Source organism: Ranitomeya imitator, chromosome 1 (assembly GCF_032444005.1).
Source record: "Ranitomeya imitator isolate aRanImi1 chromosome 1, aRanImi1.pri, whole genome shotgun sequence".
NCBI classification, from domain to species: domain Eukaryota; kingdom Metazoa; phylum Chordata; class Amphibia; order Anura; family Dendrobatidae; genus Ranitomeya; species Ranitomeya imitator.
In genome coordinates this window covers 704624564-704648364 of record NC_091282.1, presented here as the reverse complement: position 1 = coordinate 704648364, position 23801 = coordinate 704624564, and the positions used below count along the sequence as shown (strand labels likewise).

Genomic DNA, 23801 nt, shown 5'->3' with positions numbered 1-23801 from the left:
AACCTTGGGAAGAAAGGAAGGAACTGGTTGAAGAACTACCTTGTCCTGATGCAGGATCAGGAACGGAGAGCGACAAGACAGAGCTGCCAGCTCGGAAACCCTCCTGATAGACATAATGGCGATTAGGAAGGCCACTTTCCAAGACAGTAGAGAAAAGGAGATATCTTGAATGGGTTCAAAAGGCGTGCGCTGCAGAGCGCCAAGGACAAGGTTCAGATCCCAAGGTTCTATCAGGGAATGGTAAGGTGGCACTAGGTGGGCGACACCCTAAAGAAAAGTCTTCACCTGTGAATGAGAAGCTAGATCTCTCTGGAAGAGAATAGAGAGAGCGGAAACCTGTCCCTTAAGGGTACTAAGCGATAGACCCGAGTCAAGACCCGCCTGGAGAAAACCAAGGACGGAAGGAAGAGAAAAAGACATTGGGAACAAACTATTCTCCTCACACCACCGGAAGAAGGCCTTCCAGCATCTGTGGTAGATGCGCAAGGATGCTGGTTTTCTCGCCTTAATCATGGTCTGAATGACCTTATAAGAAAAACCAGCTTCCTTCAAGTCTGCGGCCTCAACAGCCATGCCGTTAAACTCAGACTGAGAACTCGGGTGGAAGAGGGGGCCTTTTGAGATAAGATCTGGAAGCCTTCAGGGAATCTCCATGAGCATGTTCACCAGCTCCGCGTACGAGGCCCGTCTTGGCCAGTCAGGAACTATCAGGATTACAGGAATCCCTTCTGCCTTTATCATTTTTACGACTCTCGGAATCAAGGAGAGAGGCACAAAAAGATAAGGCAGCTGAAACTGGGACCATGGGATCACCAGGGCATCGCAACCGATGGCCAGCGGATCCCGAACCCTGGCTACGAACTGAGGAACCTTATGGTTTATCTGAGATGCCATCAGGTCGACGTCTGGAGTGCCCCACCTCTGGCATATTTGATTGAAGACGGTGGGATTGAGAGACCACACACCTGAGGAGAGACCCTGCTGACTCAGAAAATCACCTGCCCAATTTTCCACCCCTGGAATGTGAACGGCTGAAACGGCAGGGATCTGCCGTTCCACCCATCTCAGGATCCTTGTCACCTCTGACATGACCCGTTTGCTGCGGGTTCCGCCATTTTGATTTATGTAAGCCACAGCCGTGGCGTTGTACGACATTGCGGACTGGCTTGCCTGCGAGGAGCGACTGCCAGTGAAGAAGAGCAAGGAAGATTGCTTCCTGAGCGTTCCAGTGACCCTGCGCTGCGTGATGAAGGAAGACTGCCCTCCAGCCGAGGAGACTGGCGTCGGTGGTGATGACCTGCCATCGGAGAGGGAGAAAAGACATTCTGCGCAGGACTGAGGCGGACAGAGTCCACCAAGTTAGGGATTGCCTCACAGATGCAGGAGAAGCTGTCGGTCCAGACAAACCGTTCTCTTGTCCCAAGCAGACAAGAGAGCCAGAAGAAGGGGCCGAGTGAGGAACTGGGCAAATGGCACGGCTTCCATGGAAGCAATCATTTTCCCCAGGACCTTCATGCAGAACCAAAGAGGAAGGGGGACTGGACGCTTTAGAGAGCGGATCCCCTGGCAGAGAGAGGCAACCTTTTCCTTTGGGAGAAAGACACGAGCTTGAACTGTGTCCAACTGCATACCTAGAAACACCAGGCGCTGAGCTGGGGTTTGAGAGGACTTCTCCCTGTTGACTATCCAGCCTAAATGAAGAGAATTCACCGCACACTCTATCCGTAAGGTAATGCAAAAAAGGAAATTTATGTGGTCACACAACATTCGTAGAGCAGACGCAGCCTAAGCACACTGTTTAAGGGGGCAAAGCGCTGGAGCGCTGCTCATAACGTCCACTTCACAGGACCACTCAAGCATTTCACAACATAAGGCGGCATATTGAATAAGACCGGAGATCGATCGAAACGTTGAATAGAGTTGCTCATATATGTTTTTCTCTTCTCTGCTCTATGAATATTGTGTGTGACCACATAAATAAATTTCCTTTTTTGCATCACCTTACGGATAGAGTGTGCGGTGAATTCTCTTCATTTGGACTCAGGGTCTCAAGGACCCATTCCACCAGCACATCACATTTGGACAGAGTGCAGGTCAATTGGTTGTATCTAGACTATCCAGCCTAGACGGATCAGTGTCCAGAGTGATCTGAAGACAGGTCGCAGTCTCGTAGGGACGGTCCCTTGATTAGAAGATCGTCCAGGGAGGGGATTATGAGAATCCCCTTGGAGCGAAGGATGGCCTTGACCTTCGTGAACAAACTGGGAGAAGACGCCAGGCCGAAAGGAAGGGCTGTGAACTGATAAGGATCCTCCTGAATCGCAAACCGAAGGAATCTCTGGTGTTGCACACAAATCGGAATGTGGAGATAAGCATCCTGGATGTCTATGGAACAAAGAAATTCTCCTCGTTCCATGGAGGCGAAGTGGCGGATCCGAACGTGACGGTTCAGCTGCTTGAGATCCAACAAGGGGCGGAGAGATCCTCTTTTTTCGGGACTACAAAAAGATTGGAGTAGAACCCTGAAAATCGTTCGTTCCAAGGAATGGGTATAATTATTCCTGAATGAAGAAGGGAAGAGACGGCCTGAAGAATTCCTGGAGCTTGGGATAGCAGTTTTGGCGAGACAGAAAGAAATGTCTGCCTGGGGAGAAGAAAAGTCGATCTTGTAACCGGACATAACGATTTCTCTGACCAAGGCATCGTCGACCACCGACAACCAAGCGTCTCTGAAAAGAAGAAGTCTGCCTCCCACCCAGGAAATATTTCCAGGTGGGGGTGACCCGTCACTTAGAGGAGAATCTGTGAGAGCGGGACCCCGAAGACCTTGATGGGCGGCCCTTAGGCCTCCAGTGAGGTGCAGGTCTGAAGGATGGCTTCCTTCTTTCCTTTGGGGCAGACGAGCGGTCCTGCTGGGATGTAGTCCCTGAAGAGGAAGAAAGATCGAAAGGAACAAAAAGGCAGTGGCCCTTTCTTGTTAAAGGGAGGTTTAGGTTTGGACTGAGGAAGAGAAGTACTCTTCCCCCCAGTAGCGTCCGAAATTATCTGGTCCAGTTTGGACCCAAAAAGCCTAGAACCCTGAAAGGCCAGGTTGGTGAGAGACTTTTTAGATGTTGGATCCGCGTTCCACGCCTTCAACCAAAGGGAGGCGTATGGCAATGATGTTGCTGCTAGCTCTGGCGGAACAGGTAGCAACATCCAAGGAGGCAGCCAAAAGGTATTTTCTGGCATGAGCAATCTGGTCTGCCAAATCAGCCAGCTCATCCGGAGGGGCTGTTGCTATGATGCCCTGGAGAAGTATTTTGGCCTAGGCAGAGATGGACTTTGCCACCCAAGTGGAGGCGAAGCTGGGGCAGAGAGAGGCACCAGTGGCTTCAAAGGCCGACTTGGCCAGGGACTAAATCTGCCTGTTCGTAGCGTCCTTAACCCCTTTCTGCCATTGGACGTACTATTCCGTCCATGTGGGGTGGGCCCTGATACCCAAGGACGGAAAAGTACGTCCAGGGCGATAAGCCACGCTCACGGGGGGAGCGCGGCCGATCGCGGCCGGGTGTCAGCTGACTATCGCAGCTGACATCCGGCACTATGTGCCAGGAGCGGTCACGGACCGCCCCCGGCACATTAACCCCTGGCACACTGCGATCAAACATGATCGCAGTGTTCCGGCGGTACAGGGAAGCATCTCGCAGGGAGGGGGCTCCCTGCGTGCTTCCCTGAGACCCACGGAGCAACGTGATTGCTGCGAGGGTCTCTTACCTCCTCCCTGCAGCAGGCCCGGATCCAAAATGACCGCGGCATCCGGGTCCCGCAGGGACGTGGCTTCACAGCGCCTGCTCAGGTCAGGCGCCGGAAAGCCTCACTGCTGTGCATGTCAGATCGCTGATCTGACACAGTGCACAGCAAAGTGTCAGATCAGCGCTCTTAAACTATAACATGATAAACTATAAAATTATATAAATGAGGTATCACTGTAATAGTACTAACCCGAAGAATAAAACTGCTTTATCCATTTTACCAAACGCGGAACAGTATAAACGCCTCCCCCAAAAGAAATTCATGAATAGCTGGTTTTTGGTCACTCTGCCTCACAAAAATCAGAATAAAAAGCTATCAAAAAAGGTCACGTGCCCGAAAATGTTACCAATAAAAACGTCAACTCGTCCCGCAAAAAATAAGACCTCACATGACTCTGTGGACCCAAATATGGAAAAATTATAGCTCTCAAAATGTGGTAACGCAAAAAATATATTTTTTGCAATAAAAAGCGTCTTTCAGTGTGTAACGGCTGCAAAATAAAAAAAAAAATTGCTAAAAAACCTGCTATAAAAGTAAATCAAACCCCCCTTCATCACCCCTTAGTTAGGGAAAAATAAAAAAAAACGTAAAAAATGTATTTATTTCCATTTTCCCATTAGGGTTAGGGTTGGGGCTAGGGTTAAGGCTACAGTTAGGGTTGGGGCTAAAGTTAGGGTTTGGATTACATTTACAGTTGGGAATAGGGTTGGGATTAGGGTTAGGGGTGTGTCAGGGTTAGGGGTGTGGTTAGGGTTACCGTTGGGAATAGGGTTAGGGGTGTGTTTGGATTAGGGTTTCAGTTATAATTGGGGGTTTCCACTGTTTAGGCACATCAGGTGCTCTCCAAACGCGACATGGCGTCAGATCTCAAATCCAGCCAATTCTGCGTTGAAAAAGTAAAACAGTGCTCCTTCCCTTCCGAGCTCTCCCGTGCGCCTAAACAGGAGTTTACCCCCGTCATATGGGGTATCAGCGTACTCAGGACACATTGCACAACAACTTTTGGCGTCCAATTTCTCCTGTTACCCTTGGGAAAATACAAAACTGAGGAGGAAAAAATAATTTTTGTGGAAAAAAAAAAGATTTTTTATTTTCACGGCTCTGCGTTATAAACTGTAGTGAAACACTTGGGGGTTCAAAGTTCTCACCACACATCTAGAGAAGTTCCTTGGGGGTCTAGTTTCCAATATGGGGTCACTTGTGGGGGGTTTCTATTGTTTAGGTACATTAGGGGCTCTGCAAACGCAATGTGACGCCTGCAGACCAATCCATCTAAGTCTGCATTACAAATGACGCTCCTTCCCTTCCGAGCTCTGCCATGCGCTCAAACGGTGGTTCCCCCCACATATGGGGTATCCGCGTACTCAGGACAAATTGGACAACAACTTATGGGGTACAATTTCAACTGTTACCCTTGGAAAAATACAAAACTGGGGGCTAAAAAATAATTTTTGTGGAAAAAAAAAAAAAGATTTTTTATTTTCACGGCTGTGCGTTATAAACTGTAGTGAAACACTTGGGGGTTCAAAGCTCTCACAACACATCTAGATGAGTTCCTTAGAAGGTCTAATTTCCAAAATGGTGTCACTTGTGGGGGGTTTCTATTGTTTAGGTACATCAGTGGCTCTCCCAACGCAACATGGCGTCCCATCTCAATTCCAGTAAATTTTGCATTGAAAATTCAAATGGCGCTCCTTCCCTTCCGAGCTCTGCCATGCGCCCAAACAGTGGTTTACCCCCACATATGGGGTATCGGCGTACTCAGGACAAATTGTACAACAACTGTTGGGGTCCATTTTCTCCTGTTACCCTTGGTAAAATAAAACAAATTGGAGCTGAAGTAATTTTTTTGTGAAAAAAAGTTAAATGTTCATTTTTATTTAAACATTCCAAAAATTCCTGTGAAACACCTGAAGGGTTAATAAACTTCTTGAATGTGGTTCTGAGCACCTTGAGGGGTGCAGTTCTTAGAATGGTGTCACACTTGGTTATTTTCCATCATATAGACCCCTCAAAATGACTTCAAATGAGATGTGGTCCCTAAAAAAAAAAAAATGGTGTTGTAAAAATGAGAAATTGCTGGTCAACTTTTAACCCTTATAACTCCCTAACAAAAAAAAAAATTTTGGTTCCAAAATTGTGCTGATGTAAAGTAGACGTGGGAAATGTTACTTATTAAGTATTTTGTGTGACATATCTCTGTGATGTAAATGCATAAAAATTCAAAGTTGGAAAATTGCTAAATTTTCGCATGCCCGAAAAAAAACCTTAATGAGCAGGCGCCGGGGACGATAATGAAGCAAGAGGCGGCGGCGCCCGGCGCACACAGGCCCGGAGTGACGGCTGGGAGGCGTCTGGCTTAGGAAGTAAAGACCTGCCTCCCTGGCAATTTCAGGGTATGAGGGGGCACATTTTATAAACGTTTATTTCAGTGTGTGCAGGGAGCATAACTAAAAGAGTCACCTTGTCAGAATGCAGCATTTGTGCTGCACAAGATGGCTCTTTTAGTTACAAACGCCTGAGGGGGGGTAACAGGTTCCCTTTAATAGGCCCTGGAGGGGGGGGGGGGGCAGGTTCCCTTAAAGAGACCTGTGATAAGGAACTGATAGCAAGCCATATACTGTATTTTTCGCTTTATAAGACGCACCCCAAATTCTGAGCAAAATAGGAAAAACATTTTTTTAATAAAATGGTGGTGCTTCTTATAATCCATGCGTCTTATTGCTTACCGGGAGGGGTGGTTGCGGTGAAGCGGGAACCCAGGGTAGCTGCTGGAGGAGGCAGGAGTGGGGTGATGCTGCAGACCACAAGCTGGGATGAAGGAGTGTACGGCAGTACTGCTGGTGTCTGGTGCTGCTGCCCGATGCTCTGCGGGTATCCGGCGCTGCTGCCTGGTGCTCTGCATGCCCGGACGGCGCTGCCCGATGCTGCTGTGGCGATCTCCGATGCTGCCAGGGCTCTGCTGACATTTTGTGAAAGGCCAGAGCCCCAGCAGTCACATGATTTTCTGTAAGGTGGACTCCGGCAAAATGGCTGCCGGGGGAGCAGCGCATGCGCAGATGGAGATGTCGGCACCAAGATCTCCATCTGCTCATGTGTCATCCGGCAGCCATTTTCCAGGAGTCCACCGCACAGGAAACCATGGGATTGCCGTTGTAGGCACCGGCAGCACTGGAGACCACCACAGCAGCATTGGGCAGCACCGGCCGCGTACCTGCAGCACCGGAGACACCAGCAGAGCACTGGGCAGCAGCACCGAACACCTGCAGTAGAACCGTCGTACACCTCCGCCGGAACCGAAGACACCCGCAGAGCACTGTGTAGCAGCGACGGACACCCGCAGCACCGCCGGACTCCCCTTCATCTCAGCCTGCATCAACGGTATCGGTAAGGCACATTCCCATTATAAAGCGCACCCCCATTTTCCCCCCAAATTTGGGGGGAAAAGTGCATCTTATAATCCGAAAAATACGGTAACTTCCTAATAGACACAGGCTGTGTGTCACAGGACCCACAGTGCTTAACAAAACACAGACATTGCATATAAATGGACCACGCTGTTAACAAGGAATATAGAATACCCCAAACAGTGAGTAAAGTCCTATACTGCCTAAGCCATTAACTGAACTCACTTTATTAAGTTCAAATGTGGCAGAAAAGCCTAAAAAATATGCCAGGACTGACCAAGCTGACTCGTTCCGCGCCTCAAGGGGACAATATACTTTAACAGCTAAAAATACACAGCAGCGTGGATCTCAAATGAGCGAGTATTAGGGGAGTGAAAATCAAGAGGATATGATTCTGAAGCAAGTAACTGAGCGGCTTCTACAAGCTATCTCTAGCTGTAAAACATCCCTATCAGGGAAGAATGATTAGGTACATTCTGAAGTAGGGCTTCTCCGGCATATGGAGGCCCGGAGAGGCCATATAACAGAAGCCAAAAATAGGGTGTCGAGCTTGGAGGATAGGGTGGAAATGATGGCCACTAAACTCACAAAAGTGGCGGGATCAATAAACGCCTGGCATCAAAAAGCAGATGACTTGGGAAATCATCTGTGCTGCAATAATTTGTGTATCGTCGGACTACCAGAGCGCTCAGAAGGGCAGCAACCTGAGCCTTTTCTGGAGGAGTGGCTCAAGAACACACTCAGGGACGAGTTTTCAACAGTTGCGGTAGAAAGAGCGCATAGAGTCCCGACCAGACCTCTCCCACCCAATGCCCCTCCACGTCCATTCCTTCCACATATTCTGAATTGTTAGGACAGAGATACTGCTCTACGTTTGGCCAGACAAAAAGGCCCCATCAAGCATGATAACACCACAATCTCAATATTTCCTGACTTCTTGGTGGACCTACAAAAACAATGCACCCAATTTCTGGATGTCAAATGAAAACTCAGAGACAGAAATATCATCTATCCCATGATTTACCCTGCCCGCCTGCGTGTTGTCCATGAGGGATCATCAACATAAAGTTAAAAAAAGCACACTTGACTTTGCAGTAAGTAATAAAAATGCCTTAAAACATTCACTCTCACTCATTGTTCTGGCATTTGTCAAATAATAATTATGGTAATCCTAATTGACCTAAAACGGGAAAGGTTTATTCTGATTTCATGTCAGATATTGAGAAAAACATGCATGTGTGTCTTTTTATATAGGCTATGTAAACTTCTGGTTTCAACTGTATGTACCGTTTCTGTGTGGTGGTCAGGGGACCATGGTTTCTGTACCGTTACTGTGTGGTGGCCGGGCGGACAGTGTACATAGCGCTATAGTGTGGTGGCAGGGCGGACTTCGTATACATACCATTACTGTGCTCTGGCAGGAGGGACTCTGTGTACATACCATTACTCTGTGGTGTTGGGCTTGACTGTGCTTGAGGTGGCGGTGGTAGTAGCAACAGCTGCGGTGTGACCACATTTTCTTCTACCTTTACAGGTGAAAGCGGTTCTTGTTTAATTACTATTGATGAATCAGGAATGTCAGCGGCAGGTACTGCTGGTGGGGTGCACGTGGGGACCCGAGGTGGCAGGACAGGGACAGCCAACTCTTTATGTGCGGACTGATAGACTGGAGTCTCCAAGATGAAAGGAAATATGTTTCCTGGAGAAACAATTGGCATCTGTAGTCGACTGTTTGCTCCCTCCTCGCCATCATTGATTGGTTCATAAGTCTCTGTTTCCAAAGGAAAAATATTGATACTGTAAAAATATTTGAGTATGCAAAAGAAATCTGTTTCAGTACCTAATTTAATAGCTTGATTTCTTTTTTACATTTCTTATTGAAATCTTTTTACTCCTGAAATGCCACTTCTGTAGTCTCAGCCTTCAGGATTTTAAATGCCCTTTGTTTTTGTCTTATTTAATTTTGTACTGTCTTATTTATCCATAATGGTTTATTTTTATTCCTTGACATTTTATTACCAGAGGGCATAATTTCTACAGGTTTCTTGCAGAATATCCTTAAACATGCCGAATTTATGCTCGGTATCCCCAGTTACCTCGACATTGCCCCAGTCTACATAATTAAGTTCTTTCCTCAATTTGCTGAAATCAGCTTTCCTAAAGTTCCAGGTTTTTGCATTTCCCTTTGAAATGTTTTATTGAATATCACTTTGGAAAAGTAGGGCTTGTTTAGCTTAGAAAAAAAGACACCTCAGAGATCTAATTTATATGTATAAATATTTACAGGTGCTTCTCCGAATATCATCAAAAACAGGATTTTTGGTTGCTTACCGTAAAATCTGTTTCTTGGAGCCTCCATTGGGGGACACAGGAACCATGGGTGTATGCTGCTGCCACTAGGAGGCTGACACTATGCAAATAACAAAATTAGCTCCTCCTCTGCAGTGTACACCCCACCGACTGGCATTAAACTCTTCAGTTAGTGAGAAAGCAGTAGGAGAAAGAACAAGGTTGAAAAACCATAACCACAAACTTGAGAACTGTAAACGTGAGAACAGTCAGAGAACATATAACAAAAAACATTGGGAGGGTGCTGTGTCCCCCAATGGAGGCTCCAAGAAACAGATTTTACGGTAAGCAACCAAAAATCCTGTTTTCTTTATCGCCTCTCATTGGGGGACACAGGAACCATGGGACGTCCCAAAGCAGTCCCAAGGGCGGGAAAACAGACTTCCATCAGGTCAGAGGACTCACCACTGCCGCCTGCAGGATCCTTCTGCCTAGGCTGGCGTCCGCCGATGCGTAGGTATGGACCTTGTAAAATTTGGCGAACGTGTGGATGGAAGACCAAGTTGCCGCTTTGCAAAGCTGTAGGGCGGAAGCCCTGTGGTGCACCGCCCAGGAGGCGCCGACTGCCCGAGTAGAGTGAGCCTTAATCCCAGGAGGGGGCACTCTGTTCTTGACCCGGTAAGCCTCCAAAATTGCCGTTCTGATCCAGCGAGCAATAGTCGCTTTAGAAGCCGGCTGGCCTCTGCGCGTGCCATCAGGAATGACGAAAAATGAATCCGTCTTCCGGAAAGAGGATGTTCTATCCAGATAAATCCTCACTGCCCTGACTAGGTCCAGCTTGTTCAACGATCGCTCCAGAGGATGAGTCGGAGCTGGACAAAAGGAAGGTAGAACGATGTCCTCGTTGAGGTGGAAGGTGGAAACCACCTTAGGAAGAAAAGAAGGTGGAGGTCGGAAGACCACCTTGTCCTGGTGAATGACCAAAAACGGAGGGCGGCAAGACAGTGCCGCCAGCTCGGAAACGCGGCGAATGGACGTGATGGCCACAAGAAAGGCCACCTTCCAAGATAAAACTGATAGAGGAATCTCCCTAAGAGGTTCAAAGGGAGAAACCTTCAGAACGTCCAGTACCAGGTTTAGGTCCCATGCCTCCACAGGGGCCCTGTACGGCGGGACGGCGTGGGCTACCCCCTGAAAGAAGGTCTTAACCTGTGGCCGAGAGGCCAAGGTCTTCTGAAAGAGGATGGAAAGCGCAGAGACCTGACCCTTCAGGGAACTAAGAGCCAGGCCCGAATCCAGTCCTGCCTGAAGGAAGGCCAAAAGAGAAGGCAGGGAAAAAACCATAGGCGGCACGCGGTTGGACTCGCACCAACGGAAGTAGGCCTTCCAGGTGCGGTAGTAGATCCTGGAAGACGAAGGCTTCCGAGCCTGAATCATGGTGTGAATGACCCGGTCCGAAAGGCCGGACGCTCTTAGAACCGCGGTCTCAACAGCCACGCCGTTAAACTGAGCGACCGAGAATTCGGGTGGCAGATAGGACCCTGGGACAGCAGATCGGGCCTGTCTGGAAGGCGCCAGGGAGCGTCCGCGAGAAGGTTGACGAGCTCCGCGAACCAAGCCCTCCTGGGCCAATCCGGGGCGATCAGGATGACCGGCACCCCTTCCGCTTTGATCTTCTTCAACAGTTTGGGAAGTAATGGAAGGGGTGGGAACAGATAGGGCATCTCGAACTGTGACCAAGGAATGGCCAGAGCATCGACGCCCACTGCGAGAGGATCGCGTGACCTGGAGACGAATTGTGGAACCTTCCTGTTGATCCGAGACGCCGTGAGATCCACATCCGGAGTTCCCCATCGAAGACAAATCTGATGGAAGACCTCCGGATGCAGGGACCATTCCCCCGCCGCGAGACCCTCGCGGCTGAGGAAGTCGGCGGCCCAGTTTTCTACGCCGGGGATATGCACCGCGGATATCACCGGAACCGTTGCCTCTGCCCAAAGGAGGATCTTGGACACCTCGGCAAGGGCCAAGGAGCTCCGAGTCCCCCCCTGATGGTTGACATATGCCACAGCCGTGGCATTGTCCGTCTGGATCCGGACTGGAAGGCCCCTGAGAATCCTTTCCCAATGGCGGAGGGACAGAAAGATGGCCCGAATTTCGAGGACGTTGATCGGCAGCGCGGACTCCTGTAGCGACCAACGGCCCTGAACCGTCAGGTGGCGAAAAACCGCACCCCAGCCGATCAGGCTGGCATCCGTTGTCACCACCTGCCAGTGAACCGGAAGGAAGGACCTGCCCTGGGAGATGAGAGGAGACGTCAGCCACCAGTTGAGAGACCGCTTGACCCGAAAGGAGAGTCTGATCGGCCGATCCAGGGAGAAGACCGACCTGTCCCACTGAGACAGAATGGCTTGCTGAAGGGGTCGAGAATGGAATTGGGCGAAGGGAATCGCTTCCAAGGTAGCTACCATCCTCCCCAGAACCTTCATGGCCGATCGGAGGGAGGGAGGCCGAGGACCCTGGAGCAAGAGAATGTCCCGACAAAGGGTGGATCTCTTGTCCTTGGGAAGGAAGACTCTGGACTGACGAGTGTCGAAGAGCATGCCCAGAAAGATGATGCGCTGAGAAGGAATAAGGCAGGACTTCTTCCGGTTGACCAGCCATCCGAAACGGGATAAGGTGTCGAGAACAATGGACAAGCTTTCGTGGGCCTGAGCAAAGGACGGAGCCTTGATGAGGATGTCGTCGAGGTATGGAAACAGAACCAAGCCTCTGACTCTCAAAATGGCCATCAGCGCCGCCATGATTTTCGTGAACACCCTTGGCGCGGTTGCGAGACCGAACGGCAGGGCGACGAACTGAAAATGATCTTGTTGCACTGCGAAGCGCAGGAAACGGTGATGTCCGGGAAATATTGGAACATGTAGGTAGGCGTCCTGGATATCTATAGAGCATAGAAATTCCTGAGCCTCCATGGAAGCAATTACTGAACGAAGGGATTCCATCCTGAAGTGTCTCAGGCGAACCCTCCTGTTCAACAATTTGAGGTCCAGAATGGGACGAACCTTGCCGTCTTTTTTCGGTACCACAAAGAGGTTCGAGTAGAAACCCGTGTACCGTTCCTTTTCTGGGACGGGAACGATTACCCCGGATTTGAGCAGAGAAGCGATGGCTGCGAAGAAGCCCGGAACCAAAGCGGGATCTTTTGGAGGACGAGATTGGAAGAAACGATCTCTGGGTCGGGAGGCGAACTCTATTTTGTATCCCGAAGACACAACTTCCCCGACCCATGCATCCTCTACTGCGGAAATCCAGACGTCCCTGAAACGGAGAAGACGGCCCCCCAACCTGGGAGTTGGGCTGGAGTCTTGCCGAGAGTCATGCGGAAGTGGATCTTCCAGTCCTGGGCCTGGACGATCTACCCTGGGAATAGCGAGGACGCCAGGACGGAGTGGGCCTGAAGGACACCGCCTTCTTCTCTTGACGTGCCTGTGGCCTCTGTTGCTGCTGGGAAAAGGAGTTTGACGCAGCGAAACGACGAAAAGGCCGGAACGAGCGAAACTGCCGTCTAGGAGGAGGGCGACGAGGTTTAGCCTGGGGGAGAAGGGAACTTGTGCCCCCAGTGGCGTCCTTAATGATCTGGTCCAGCTGGGAACCAAAGAGACGAGAGCCCTGGAAGGGCAGACTAGTGAGGGACTTTTTGGAGGACAAGTCCGCCTGCCAGGCCTTGAGCCAAACGGTTCGGCGGATGGCAACGGCATTGCTGGAAGCCTGAGCCGCACAAGACGCGACATCCAGGGAGGCGGAAACCAGGTATTCACCAGCGTGGGAAATCTGGTTGGCAAGTTCCGCTAATTGCGCGGGAGGAGCCCCGTCCAGGATACCTCGCCGCAGATCCTTGGCCCATTTTGAGATGGATTTTGAGGCCCAAGTGGAAGCAAAGGCCGGGCATAGCGCTGCTGAAGCCGCTTCGAAGGCAGATTTTGCGAAGGATTCTATAACTCTGTCGTTAGAGTCCTTCAGAGACGCTCCGCCGGACAGTGGGAGCACCGTGTTGGTGGACAGCCTGGACACAGGTGGATCCACCGAGGGAGAGACCGTCCAATTGGCGGTAAGATCTGGTGAAAAAGGATATAACACCCCCAGGCGTTTTCCCCTCTGAAAACGTCTGGTCGGATTCTCTCTCTCTCTGGTCAGGATTTCCTCGAATTCAGGATGAGGGGCAAAAAATCTTGAAGGTGGTTTGGCCCGTCTAAACGAAACCGCCTGATCTGCGGGTTCCGTAGAGGGATCCTTAATGCCGCAGGTTTGGTTTATAGCCCGAATGAGGTTCTGGACCGACTCACTCATGGTGGCGATTTGGCTAGGATCCAACTCCGACATCTCCTCTGAGGGCGCATCAGATAAAGCCTCGCCTGACTCAGGGGAGGAGGAACGGTGCGACACCAACCGCGGGGGAGGGCCGTGCGGCGAGATGGAACGCGAAGAGGACTCAGACCGACGTTGCTGTCTGGACCTTTTGTGGCTAATCAAGGAGGGCTCGGGCGGCGGTTCCTGCGACCCGCTGGCCACTGCAGGGGTCTGCAGGGGTAACCGATCCAGCGCGGACACCAGGGTTTGAGACACCCGTGTTAAATCGGCCACCGATTGTGACAGAGAAGCGGCCCAGCCTGGGATGGGGGGATCACTCTCGGGCGGAACAGCCGGGGGATCCTGGGCGGTGGGAACAATCGGGTTGCTGCAGGACTGACACAGCGGGGAGGACTGACCTGAGGGAAGTTTGCTGTTACAGGACGAACATGCAAAGTACGTGACTAAGGCAGAAGATGAAGAGGTAGGGGGACGAGAGCGGCCCCCTTTAGAGGTAGACATTTTTAGGGACCCTGAAGATGCCAGTGGGTTAGGGGACAGTGGGCAGAGGGGGGTGTCAGTCTGCAGTGCAGCTACTCACGGACCCGGTCCTGGAAGATGTCCCACTTGTCCTCGGCGGAGAACTTCCCTGAGGTGCTGATTCTGCGATGCTGAGCCACAGAAGATGCGAGTGCTGCTGCTGTGAGAAGCGGTGCACACCGGCCGAGGGACCCACGAGGAAGGGGGTGGAGCCAGACGCAGAGGCGCCGGTGGGCAGGGCGCAGTATGTCGGGCGGGAAAGAAGCCCGCCCGCAGAACCGGAAGTGAGGAGCCGAGAAACCGGAAGTAGGCCCCGGCGTAAGCCGGGACCTAAATTAGAGACCGGCGCCGCCGGAGAAGGGAACCGCGGCGCCGGAGCAGCGCGCCGCAGAGTCCGAGAAGAGCGGCAGTCCGCCAAGGCTGCCCGAACGGAACCGGCGGGGCCGCGGCGCCAGAGGCAGGCCCCGGCAGAAGCCGGGACCCAAACTAGAGGCCGGCGCCGCCGGAAAATCGCGGCGCCGGAGCGTCGCCAGAGGATCGCGGCGCCGGAGCGCCGCCTGAGAATAGCGGCGCCAGAGCGCCGCTGGAGAGTGGCGGCGTCGGAGCGCCGCAGAAAGCAAGCGGCACGGCACCCTGCCAAGGACGCCGTGCAGACACAGGACACACCGCGGCCGCCGAGAAGCGAGACCGCAAGGGGGAGCGGCGCGGCAGCCCGCCAGGCCGAGACTCCACAAGGGAGACACCGTGGCTGTGCGGCCGCCAATGAAGGAGAGCCCCGGAGGAAAATGAGCCACAGCCCCCGTGGCTGTCCCTGGGATCCCCCCAAAACAAACGCCATGAGGGAGGACCGGGGGACATCTGGAGAAAAGATCCCGGGGGAATGGAGAGCCCGCCAGGGGGAAATACTCACCTAAACATCCCACGCCGTTACTAACCTGAGGGGAATGAGACGTCCACGGAGCTGTGATGGACGTCCTCGTCTCCTCCGACCGACAGGCTCTGGTAGGCGAGTGGGTGGGGGACGGAGCCAGGACCGGACTTCTGAGCACGCTTCTGTGCTAGGATCTTGGTCCTGGAGAGGGATCTATGAGGATACGGGGTGGCAGTACACGCCGTACTCATAGTCCGTATTGTGGGACTACAGGCGTGACTGCTCACCCTGTATCCCTCTGGAAGAAAACCTGAAAAGAAACGACGCACATTGAGGTAGATAAGGGTCTAATGAAAGACCCGTGTCCACCTCCTACTGACACTAAGCTAAACTGAAGAGTTTAATGCCAGTCGGTGGGGTGTACACTGCAGAGGAGGAGCTAATTTTGTTATTTGCATAGTGTCAGCCTCCTAGTGGCAGCAGCATACACCCATGGTTCCTGTGTCCCCCAATGAGAGGCGATAAAGAAAAGTTAATTTCAGTTCTTCAATACAGAAATTGAAACTCGTATATTATAGTCATTACAGAGTGATCTATTTCAAGTGTTTATTTCTGTTAATGTTGATAATTATGGCTTACAACCAAAAAAACCCCACAAGTCATTATCTCAGTAAAATAGAATACTTTAGAACACCAGATTGAAAAATGATTTTAAAATCCGAAATGCTGGCCTACTGAAATGTATGTTTAGTAAATACAGTGCCTTGCAAAAGTGTTCGGCTCAACCTTTTCCCACATATCATGCTTCAAACAAAGATGCCAAATATAAATTTTTGGTGAATAATCAACAAGTGGAACACAATTGTGAAGTTGAACGAAATTTATAGGTTATTTTAAATTTTTGTGGAAATTTAAAAACTGAAAAGTCGGGTGTGCAATATTATTCAGCCCCTCTACTTTCAGTGTAGCAAACTCGCTCCAGAAGTTCATTGTGGATCTCTGAATGATCCAATGTTGTCCTAAATGCCTAATGATGATAAATATAATCCACCTGTGTGTAATCAAGTCTCCATATAAATGCACCTACTCTGTGATAGTCTCAGGGTTCTGTTTGAAGCACAGAGAGCATCATGAAGACCAAGGAACACAACAGGCAGCTCTGTGATACTGTTGTGGAGAAGTTTAAAGCTGGATTTGGATACAAAATGATTTCCAGAACTTTAAACATCCCAAGGAGCACTGCGCAAGCGATCATATTGAAATGGAAGGAGTATCATACCACTGCAAATCTACCAAGACCCGGCCGTCCCTCTAAACTTTCATCTCAAACAAGGAGAAGACTGATCAGAGATGCAGCCAAGAGGCCCATGATCACTCTGGATGAACTGCAGAGATCTACAGCTGAGGTGGGACAGTCTGTCCATAAGACAACTATCAGTCGTACACTGCACAAATCTGGCCTTTATGGAAGAGTGGCAAGAAGAAAGCCATTTCTCAAAGATATCCATAAAAAGTGTTTTTTAAAGTTTGCAACAAGCCACCTGGGAGACACACCAAACATATGGAAGAAGGTGCTCTGGTCAGATGAAACGATATGTTTGGCATAAAGGCAACACAGCTCATCACCCTGAACACACCATCCCCACTGTCAAACATGATGGTGGCAGCATCATGGTTTGGGCCTGCTTTTCTTCAGCAGGGAAAGGGAAGATGGTTAAAATTGATGGGAAAATATACAGGATGATTCTTGAAGAAAACCTGTTGGAGTCTGCAAAAGATCTGAGACTGGGACGGAGATTTGTCTTCCAACAACACAATGATCCCAAACATAAAGCAAAATCGTCAATGGAATGGTTCACAAATAAACGTATCCAGGTGTTAGAATGGCTTAGTCAAAGTCCAGACCTCAATCCAATCGAGAATCTGTGGAAAGAGCTGAAAACTGCTGTTCACAAACGATCTCCATCAAAGCTCACTGAGCTCGATTTGTTTGCCAAGGAAGAACGGGCAAGAATTTCAGTCTCTCGATGTACAAAACTGATAGAGACATACCCCAAGCAACTTGCAGTTGTAATCGCAGCAAAAGGTGGCGCAACAAAGTATTAAGTTAAAGGGGCCGAATAATATTGCACGCCTGACTTTTCCACAAAAATTTAAAATAACCAATAAATTTCGTTCAACTTCACAATTGTGTTCCACTTGTTGATTCTTCACCAAAAATTTACATTTGGTAACTTTATGTTTCAAGCATGACATGTGGGAAAAGGTTGAAAAGTTCCAGGGAGCCGAATACTTTCACAAGGCACTGTACACTCAATACTTGATCGGGACTCCTTTTCCATCAAAATTACTGCATCAATGCGGCATGGCATGGACGTGATCAGCCTGTGGCAGTGCTGAGATGTTATGGAAGCCCAGGTTGCTTTGATAGCAGCCTTCAGCTCGTTTGCATTGATTCTATATGGGGTTTAGGACAGGTGAATTTGCTGGCCAATCAAGAACAGTGAAACTGATGTTTTTAAACCAGGTATTGGTACTTTTAGCAGTGTGGACAGGTGCCCAGTCCTGCTGGAGAATGAAATTTCCATCTCCAAAAAGCTTGGCGGCAGAGGGAAGCATGAAGTGCCCTAAAAATTTCCTGGTAGACGGCTGCACTGACTTTGGTCTTGATGAAACACAGTGGACCTACACCAGCAGATGACATGGCTCCCCAAACCATCACCGATTGTGGAAACTTCACACCAGACCACAAGCAGCTTGGATTGTGACCTCTCCACTCTTCCTCCAGGCTCTGGGACCTTGATTTCCAAATGAAACACAAAATTTACTTTTATCTGAAAACACCACCTTGGACCACTGAGTAACAATCCAGTTCTTTTTCTTCTTGGCCCAGGTAAGGGTATGTTCACATGTTCCTGATTTCCATCCTTTTTTTTTCAGGACTGTTTTTTAAAAAACTGCAGCTCTTCGCAGAAAACGCAGGTCCTTTTTTTGGTCCTTTTTTTGTCCTTTTTTGATGCGTTTTTTGATCCTTTTTTTGATCCTTTTTTTTATGCAGTTTTCTATGCAGAGTCTGTGTGTTTTCTAGGAAGTTTTTTAGGGTTAAAATGGCTGAAAATACCCTAACCCTACCCCTAACCCTACCCCTATTCTAACCTTGGTGGAAAAAAAAAAATTCTTAATTTTTTTTTATTGTCCCTACCTATGGGGGTGACAGAGGGGGGGGGTGTCATTTACTATTTTTTTTTTATTTTGATCACTGAGATATAATCTATCTCAGTGATCAAAATGCACTTTGGAACGAATCTGCCGGCCGGCAGATTCGGCGGGCGAACTGCACATGCGCCCGCCATTTTGCAAGATGGCGGCGCCCAGGGAGAAGACGGCCGGACGGACACCGGGTAAGTATAAGGGGGGGAGATTAGGGCACGGGGGGGGCATCGGAGCACTGGGGGGGGGGCATCGGAGCACGGGGCGGTGGGATTGGAGCACGGGGGGGGCGGGATCGGAGCACGGGGGGGGGGCAGCCACACTCCGCCCACGCACTTCCGCCCGCTTCCCCGCACTTCTTGCTGCAGCGGTTCTGCACCACAAACCGCAGTAAAACCCGCAGATATTTTTTTCATCTGCGGGTTTGACCTCACAATGGAGGTCAATGGGTGCAGAACCGCTGCGGCTCCGAAAAAAGAAGCGACATGGTACTTCTTTTTTCCCGCAGCTATTCAGCGCGGCTTTTTTTTTTTATTTTCCGCATTGTGGGCACAGCAGTTCCTGTTTTCCATAGGGTACAATGTAATGTACCCTGCATGGAAAACAGCTGCGGACCCGCAGCGGGAAAATCGCGGCAATTCCGCATGAAAAAAAGGATCGTGTGAACATGGCCTAAGACACCTCTGGAGTTGTCTATTGGTCATGAGTGGTTGACACAAGGAATGCGACACTTGTCCTCCAATTTTGAATGGCCTTTACGTAAACCTTTCAAGGCTGCGGTTATCCCAGTTGCTTGTGCACCTTTTTCTACCACACAACTTTCCATTAATATGCTTGGATCCAGCACTCTGAACAGCCAGCTTCTTTAGCAACGGCCTTTTGTGGCTTACCCTCCTTGTGGAGTGTGTCAATGACTGCCTTCTGGACATCTGTCAAGTCAGCAGTCTTCCCCTTGATTTTGGAGCCTACTGAAACAGACTAAGGGACCTTTTTAAATGATTAGGAAACCTTTGCAGGTGTTTTTTGTTAATTATTCTAATTTACTGAGATAATGACTTTTAGGTTTTCATTGGCTGTAAGTCATAATCATCAACATTAACAGAAACAAACACTTGAAATAGATCACTCTGTTTGTAATGACTCTATATAATATAGGAGTTTCACTTTTTATATTGAAATTAACTTTTGATGATATTCTAATTTTGTGAGAAGCACCTGTGTGGTCAGTACAAAGAACTTGTCAATTACTTATTCCTCCTAAACACCATACTGAGGACCCGGAGTACTTGTTACGGGTGGAAGCTAATTCCAGCAGCTAAATAGGAAAGTGTTCCTTACATTCAAAGCAGTCAGACTGAGAAATGACCGACCACAATAGGTAGCAATGGCAGACACTACAACAGCTTTCATACAAGGGCTGGATAATTTCCTCAGTTCACAGAACATTGTGGGTTATAAGGAATTTCGTGCTAAAATGTATAATTGGTGAAGAAAGGTTGAACTTGATGGACCTACGTCTTTTTTTCAACCTATGTCACTATATAGGCAACTAAAAAGTAATGAACATTTATTGGATCTTTTTTTTTTTTTACCTTGCAGTCCTTGCAAAATCTCAATTCTCTGGGTCCTCATGGCACTCATCTCCATTGTTATCTGCACAACAAAGGAATTAAAGTATTGTTTCATATAATTATAAATTAAAAAAAAAAAATAGATCATCTTCTTTCCTCACTCTTTGTACTTTTCAAAGGGAACCCATTTCATGGGTAAAGGTGAACCAATCGCACGAGGTAAAGGGGAACCAGTTGCACGACTAAGGGGGAACCAGTCACTTGGGCGAGTTCCTTAGTGAGAGCCGCTGACGTTTCAGTGAAATCTTACTTGACTTACTGGCCAGGGACTATAGGAAAAGACAAGACTAGCCCAGCATCGCCCCTGGCCGGCTTCTCCTTGCACTGCTCTGGGTGACTGACAGGTCTCTCTTTACATACAGAGAAAAGAGCAGTCAATACATTATTTGGAACAGTGCAGGGAGAAGCCGGCCAGGGACGGACTTAGAAGGCAGGTCAATGCTGCAGTGCCAAAATGACAGACCAATTGTAAGGACACATATTAAAAGGAATCGGTCACCAGATTTTAGCCACGCAGTGCTCCAAGTGATTGACAGTTCTATCACATGTGTGTACATAAAAGAGACCTGTCAATCAAACAGCAAATAGAACAGTGCAGGGACAAGCAGGCCGTGGGTGGCTACCTGCATACCTTCTTACAATCATGCAGACAGGCTAGGATACGCACTGCTCATGGTTTGATCAACATGAATCAAGTGACAGGTTGCCTGTCACTTGACATATTTAGGGACATATTTAAAAAAAAACTAAATCTGCTATGGAAAAACCTGGTCAAGGAAAATTTGTGTCACTTGCCTGTGTATTTTTTATAGCAAATTTTTTTTCGCAGATGTTCTTCTTTAGCTTCTTGTTAGGCACTTCGTTAAGAGTATTCCTTGATATAGATTGGCACTGTGCCCCCCAGCTCACCCATAACAGCATGTATATTATAGTATGCATAGTCAAGAAGAAACTACCGCTCCGTCCAAAGCAGATAGACTCCAAAATTAACTTATACCAGGTGGTATATTCTTTCATTGCAGTCTCAATGTGAAAAAAATCGCTTTGTTTCTCTGCAATATGCTGCAGACATACCTGCTGTTTTAGCACCATCAGCTGCTGGACTTCCATGTAAGCGGCTTGTAGAGCAGCTCGAGCCTGTAGAAGGTTGTTGTCGACTCCCTGGAGTGAATTGTTCAGTTTTTCTTCTCGTAAGGAGATGTTTAGTAGCTGATCCACCTGGGAACGCTCTGCAGGAACAACTAATAGTCTAAGCACACCGCTCGACAAAAGAAGTTAATCAGAAATTAAACAGTTTGTCGTGTTCAAAACATTATATGTGCTTCTAATCCTTTCATGGAAACATATTCTGAGCCGTTACTAGATGGAAGTGATTTTTTTGATCGCCTTGCGGAATGGCAGAGTCATTTCTTACCTTTCCTTCCACGGATTTTTCTTCTTTTAGTGTGTCTTTCAAGGTTTGAGGTTTCAGGGCAGGAACCATCCTAAACAAAGCAAGCAAATTGGATTGATGACCAAGATTGTTCGGTAAGCGCAAAAACTGCTTTCAATAACTAAGTTGTCTGGAGAAAGTGCAAATATTAAATAATATTTCATTATGCAGAAGGAAGGGCAATGCTGCGGTGACTAGGTGACAGGCTAAATAGTGAGGTCAAATTTTAAAGGGAATCTGTCAGCAGCCAAATGTAGGGGCAGAGATCCAGAATCCAGTAATATGTCATGTACTGGGCTGCTTGCTGTAGTTTTGATAAAAATCTGTTTTATCATAAGGAGATTGTCACTAGGGGACTAGTAAACCTGCTGCCATATAGTACTCCATATTTATGAGCTCTATATAACCCCGCTCACCACTGATTGGCAGCTTTCTGCCTATGTGCAGTGTACACAAAGCTGTCAACAGGTGGTGTGGGTGGGATTACAGAGTTGGTAGGTTTGCAGCAAATAAAACAGTGATTATATCAAAACTGCAGCGAGCAAATGACATTGCTGAAATCATAGTGTCCGCCCCTACATTATACTGTGCTCATATGGGATAGCAAAAACCTGCTGACATATTCCTTTAAATGGGAAAACTTCATATAATGAAGATGCTGAATGCCTTAGATAAAGGAACGTTATATTCATTGTGTGAAAATGCCAAATCGGTCTCAATTTGTCTTTAAGGCGCCAGATAAAATATGTCATTTAAAAAAAATACTTTACAGTAAGACACAACGTGACTTGGGCATTTGACTACTGTGCAGTGTCCTGGGCTACCGCACTAAGCACTCCAGAACACCTTCCCTCTGAATGATGTCTCCAGTCGGGTCCATAACGGACACTTCGCGCTGCGATGCAAGCACGCAACTAGTATGACTATCAAGCAGTATTAAAAGGTTACAAATCCCGACAACTGCCATTACACAAAATTAAAGGTGTTCTCTGCCATTGCTCACCTGTACATCAATGGGTGAGCAGCACTGTTGTTATATTGACAGATGCCTACCAGGAGGCGTGCATGATCGGATACATGAACAATAAGGGCCGATTTATTAAAAATGAGATGTGTGCACGATACCCGCCGATCATGCACTGGCCCAGGTAGAGATTTGTCAACTGAAAGTAGTCACCTCCAGATGCGCTGGAGAACTAAATGATCAAGAGCACGCATCTTACCCCAGTGGCCCTTCTTTTCTTTCCAACTCCATGACCATCATACTGCTCAGTGCCGGATGTGCAGCTATCAGTGGCTCCATCAGCATGAATGGCTTCTAGAAAGGTTGCAGCACTGAGAACCATATCTTCACTAGCGTTCTGACACATGCGCAAGCTGTCTGAGGCCACACAGGTTTCCACATTGCTTCTTTGACTTTGTGAGGTTTCGGTAATCGCTGGGTTAGAAAGTTCTGTAGTGTCCACGGCAGGAGATGTTATGAGATTGTCTTGTTCCTCTTCCTGCTTTGTAGGTAGTGAGAAATCCGAGGACACCACTTGTCCAGTCTCTGCTTGTGCTGGTTGCGGGGTTGGATTGCTTGGTTCCCCATGTGATTCAGTGCTAGGACTGTTAAAAATGTCAAAAATCGAGGCCTTTTCCACAAGAACACTGCTTTCAGAGAGGCTCCGTTTCCGTAATGAACTCAGGGGACTTGTAGTGATTCCTTCCCAATGGTAGCTTTCAAACCCGAAGTCTGATTCTTCATCAAAGTCAAGACCTTCTTGTTCACTTTGAACCTGTGCTACCATTTCTATACCAAATCTTAACCGGGAAGAGGGAAGAAAAAAACAAAATCAGCAAAGTTTCCAAAACAGCAGCACTTGTTTACAAGCTGTGATAGATCAGAATTATATTAGGGCAAATTGACATCATAGAAGAGAGGGAGCCCCGCTCAGGACGCCTCTCTATGGGCCAAAACTGAGCTCTCCTTCTATTACATGGACAGCCACTTATCTGAATTGCTGCCTTATAATAGGACACTTCCCCGAGTAACCCATCTGTAACAGGCTTCCCCTGGCAAGTTACACACTTTGCCATAGAAATACAAAATTGAGATCAAACCGATTGGCCCCAGAATCCGCACTTAGAATGGCGGATGTCTCCAGAAAGACAAAGCTATGATACAAGGGAGGAGCCAGTGGACAAGCCTGGCACTGTTTTTGGTAGAAAGCAAGCTTTATACAATCTCCTGAAAAAGGAAATGTCTGACTGGCCACTGCAAAGTTAGCTGTTTG

General features: G+C 48.5%; 1 protein-coding gene across 1 annotated transcript in view; it reads right to left on the bottom strand.

The window, feature by feature from the left end:
• Nucleotides 1-23801, bottom strand: part of ZNF106 (zinc finger protein 106) — a 134230-nt gene that overhangs the window by 49528 nt on the left and 60901 nt on the right. Inside the window, exons 6-10 of the mRNA XM_069731816.1 lie at nucleotides 22749-23328; nucleotides 21508-21577; nucleotides 21168-21322; nucleotides 20055-20115; nucleotides 8644-8973 (exon numbers count right to left, since the gene is read on the bottom strand). Of these exons, the coding sequence (XP_069587917.1) occupies nucleotides 8644-8973; nucleotides 20055-20115; nucleotides 21168-21322; nucleotides 21508-21577; nucleotides 22749-23328 (1196 nt within the window). The remainder of the gene's footprint in view (nucleotides 1-8643; nucleotides 8974-20054; nucleotides 20116-21167; nucleotides 21323-21507; nucleotides 21578-22748; nucleotides 23329-23801) is intronic.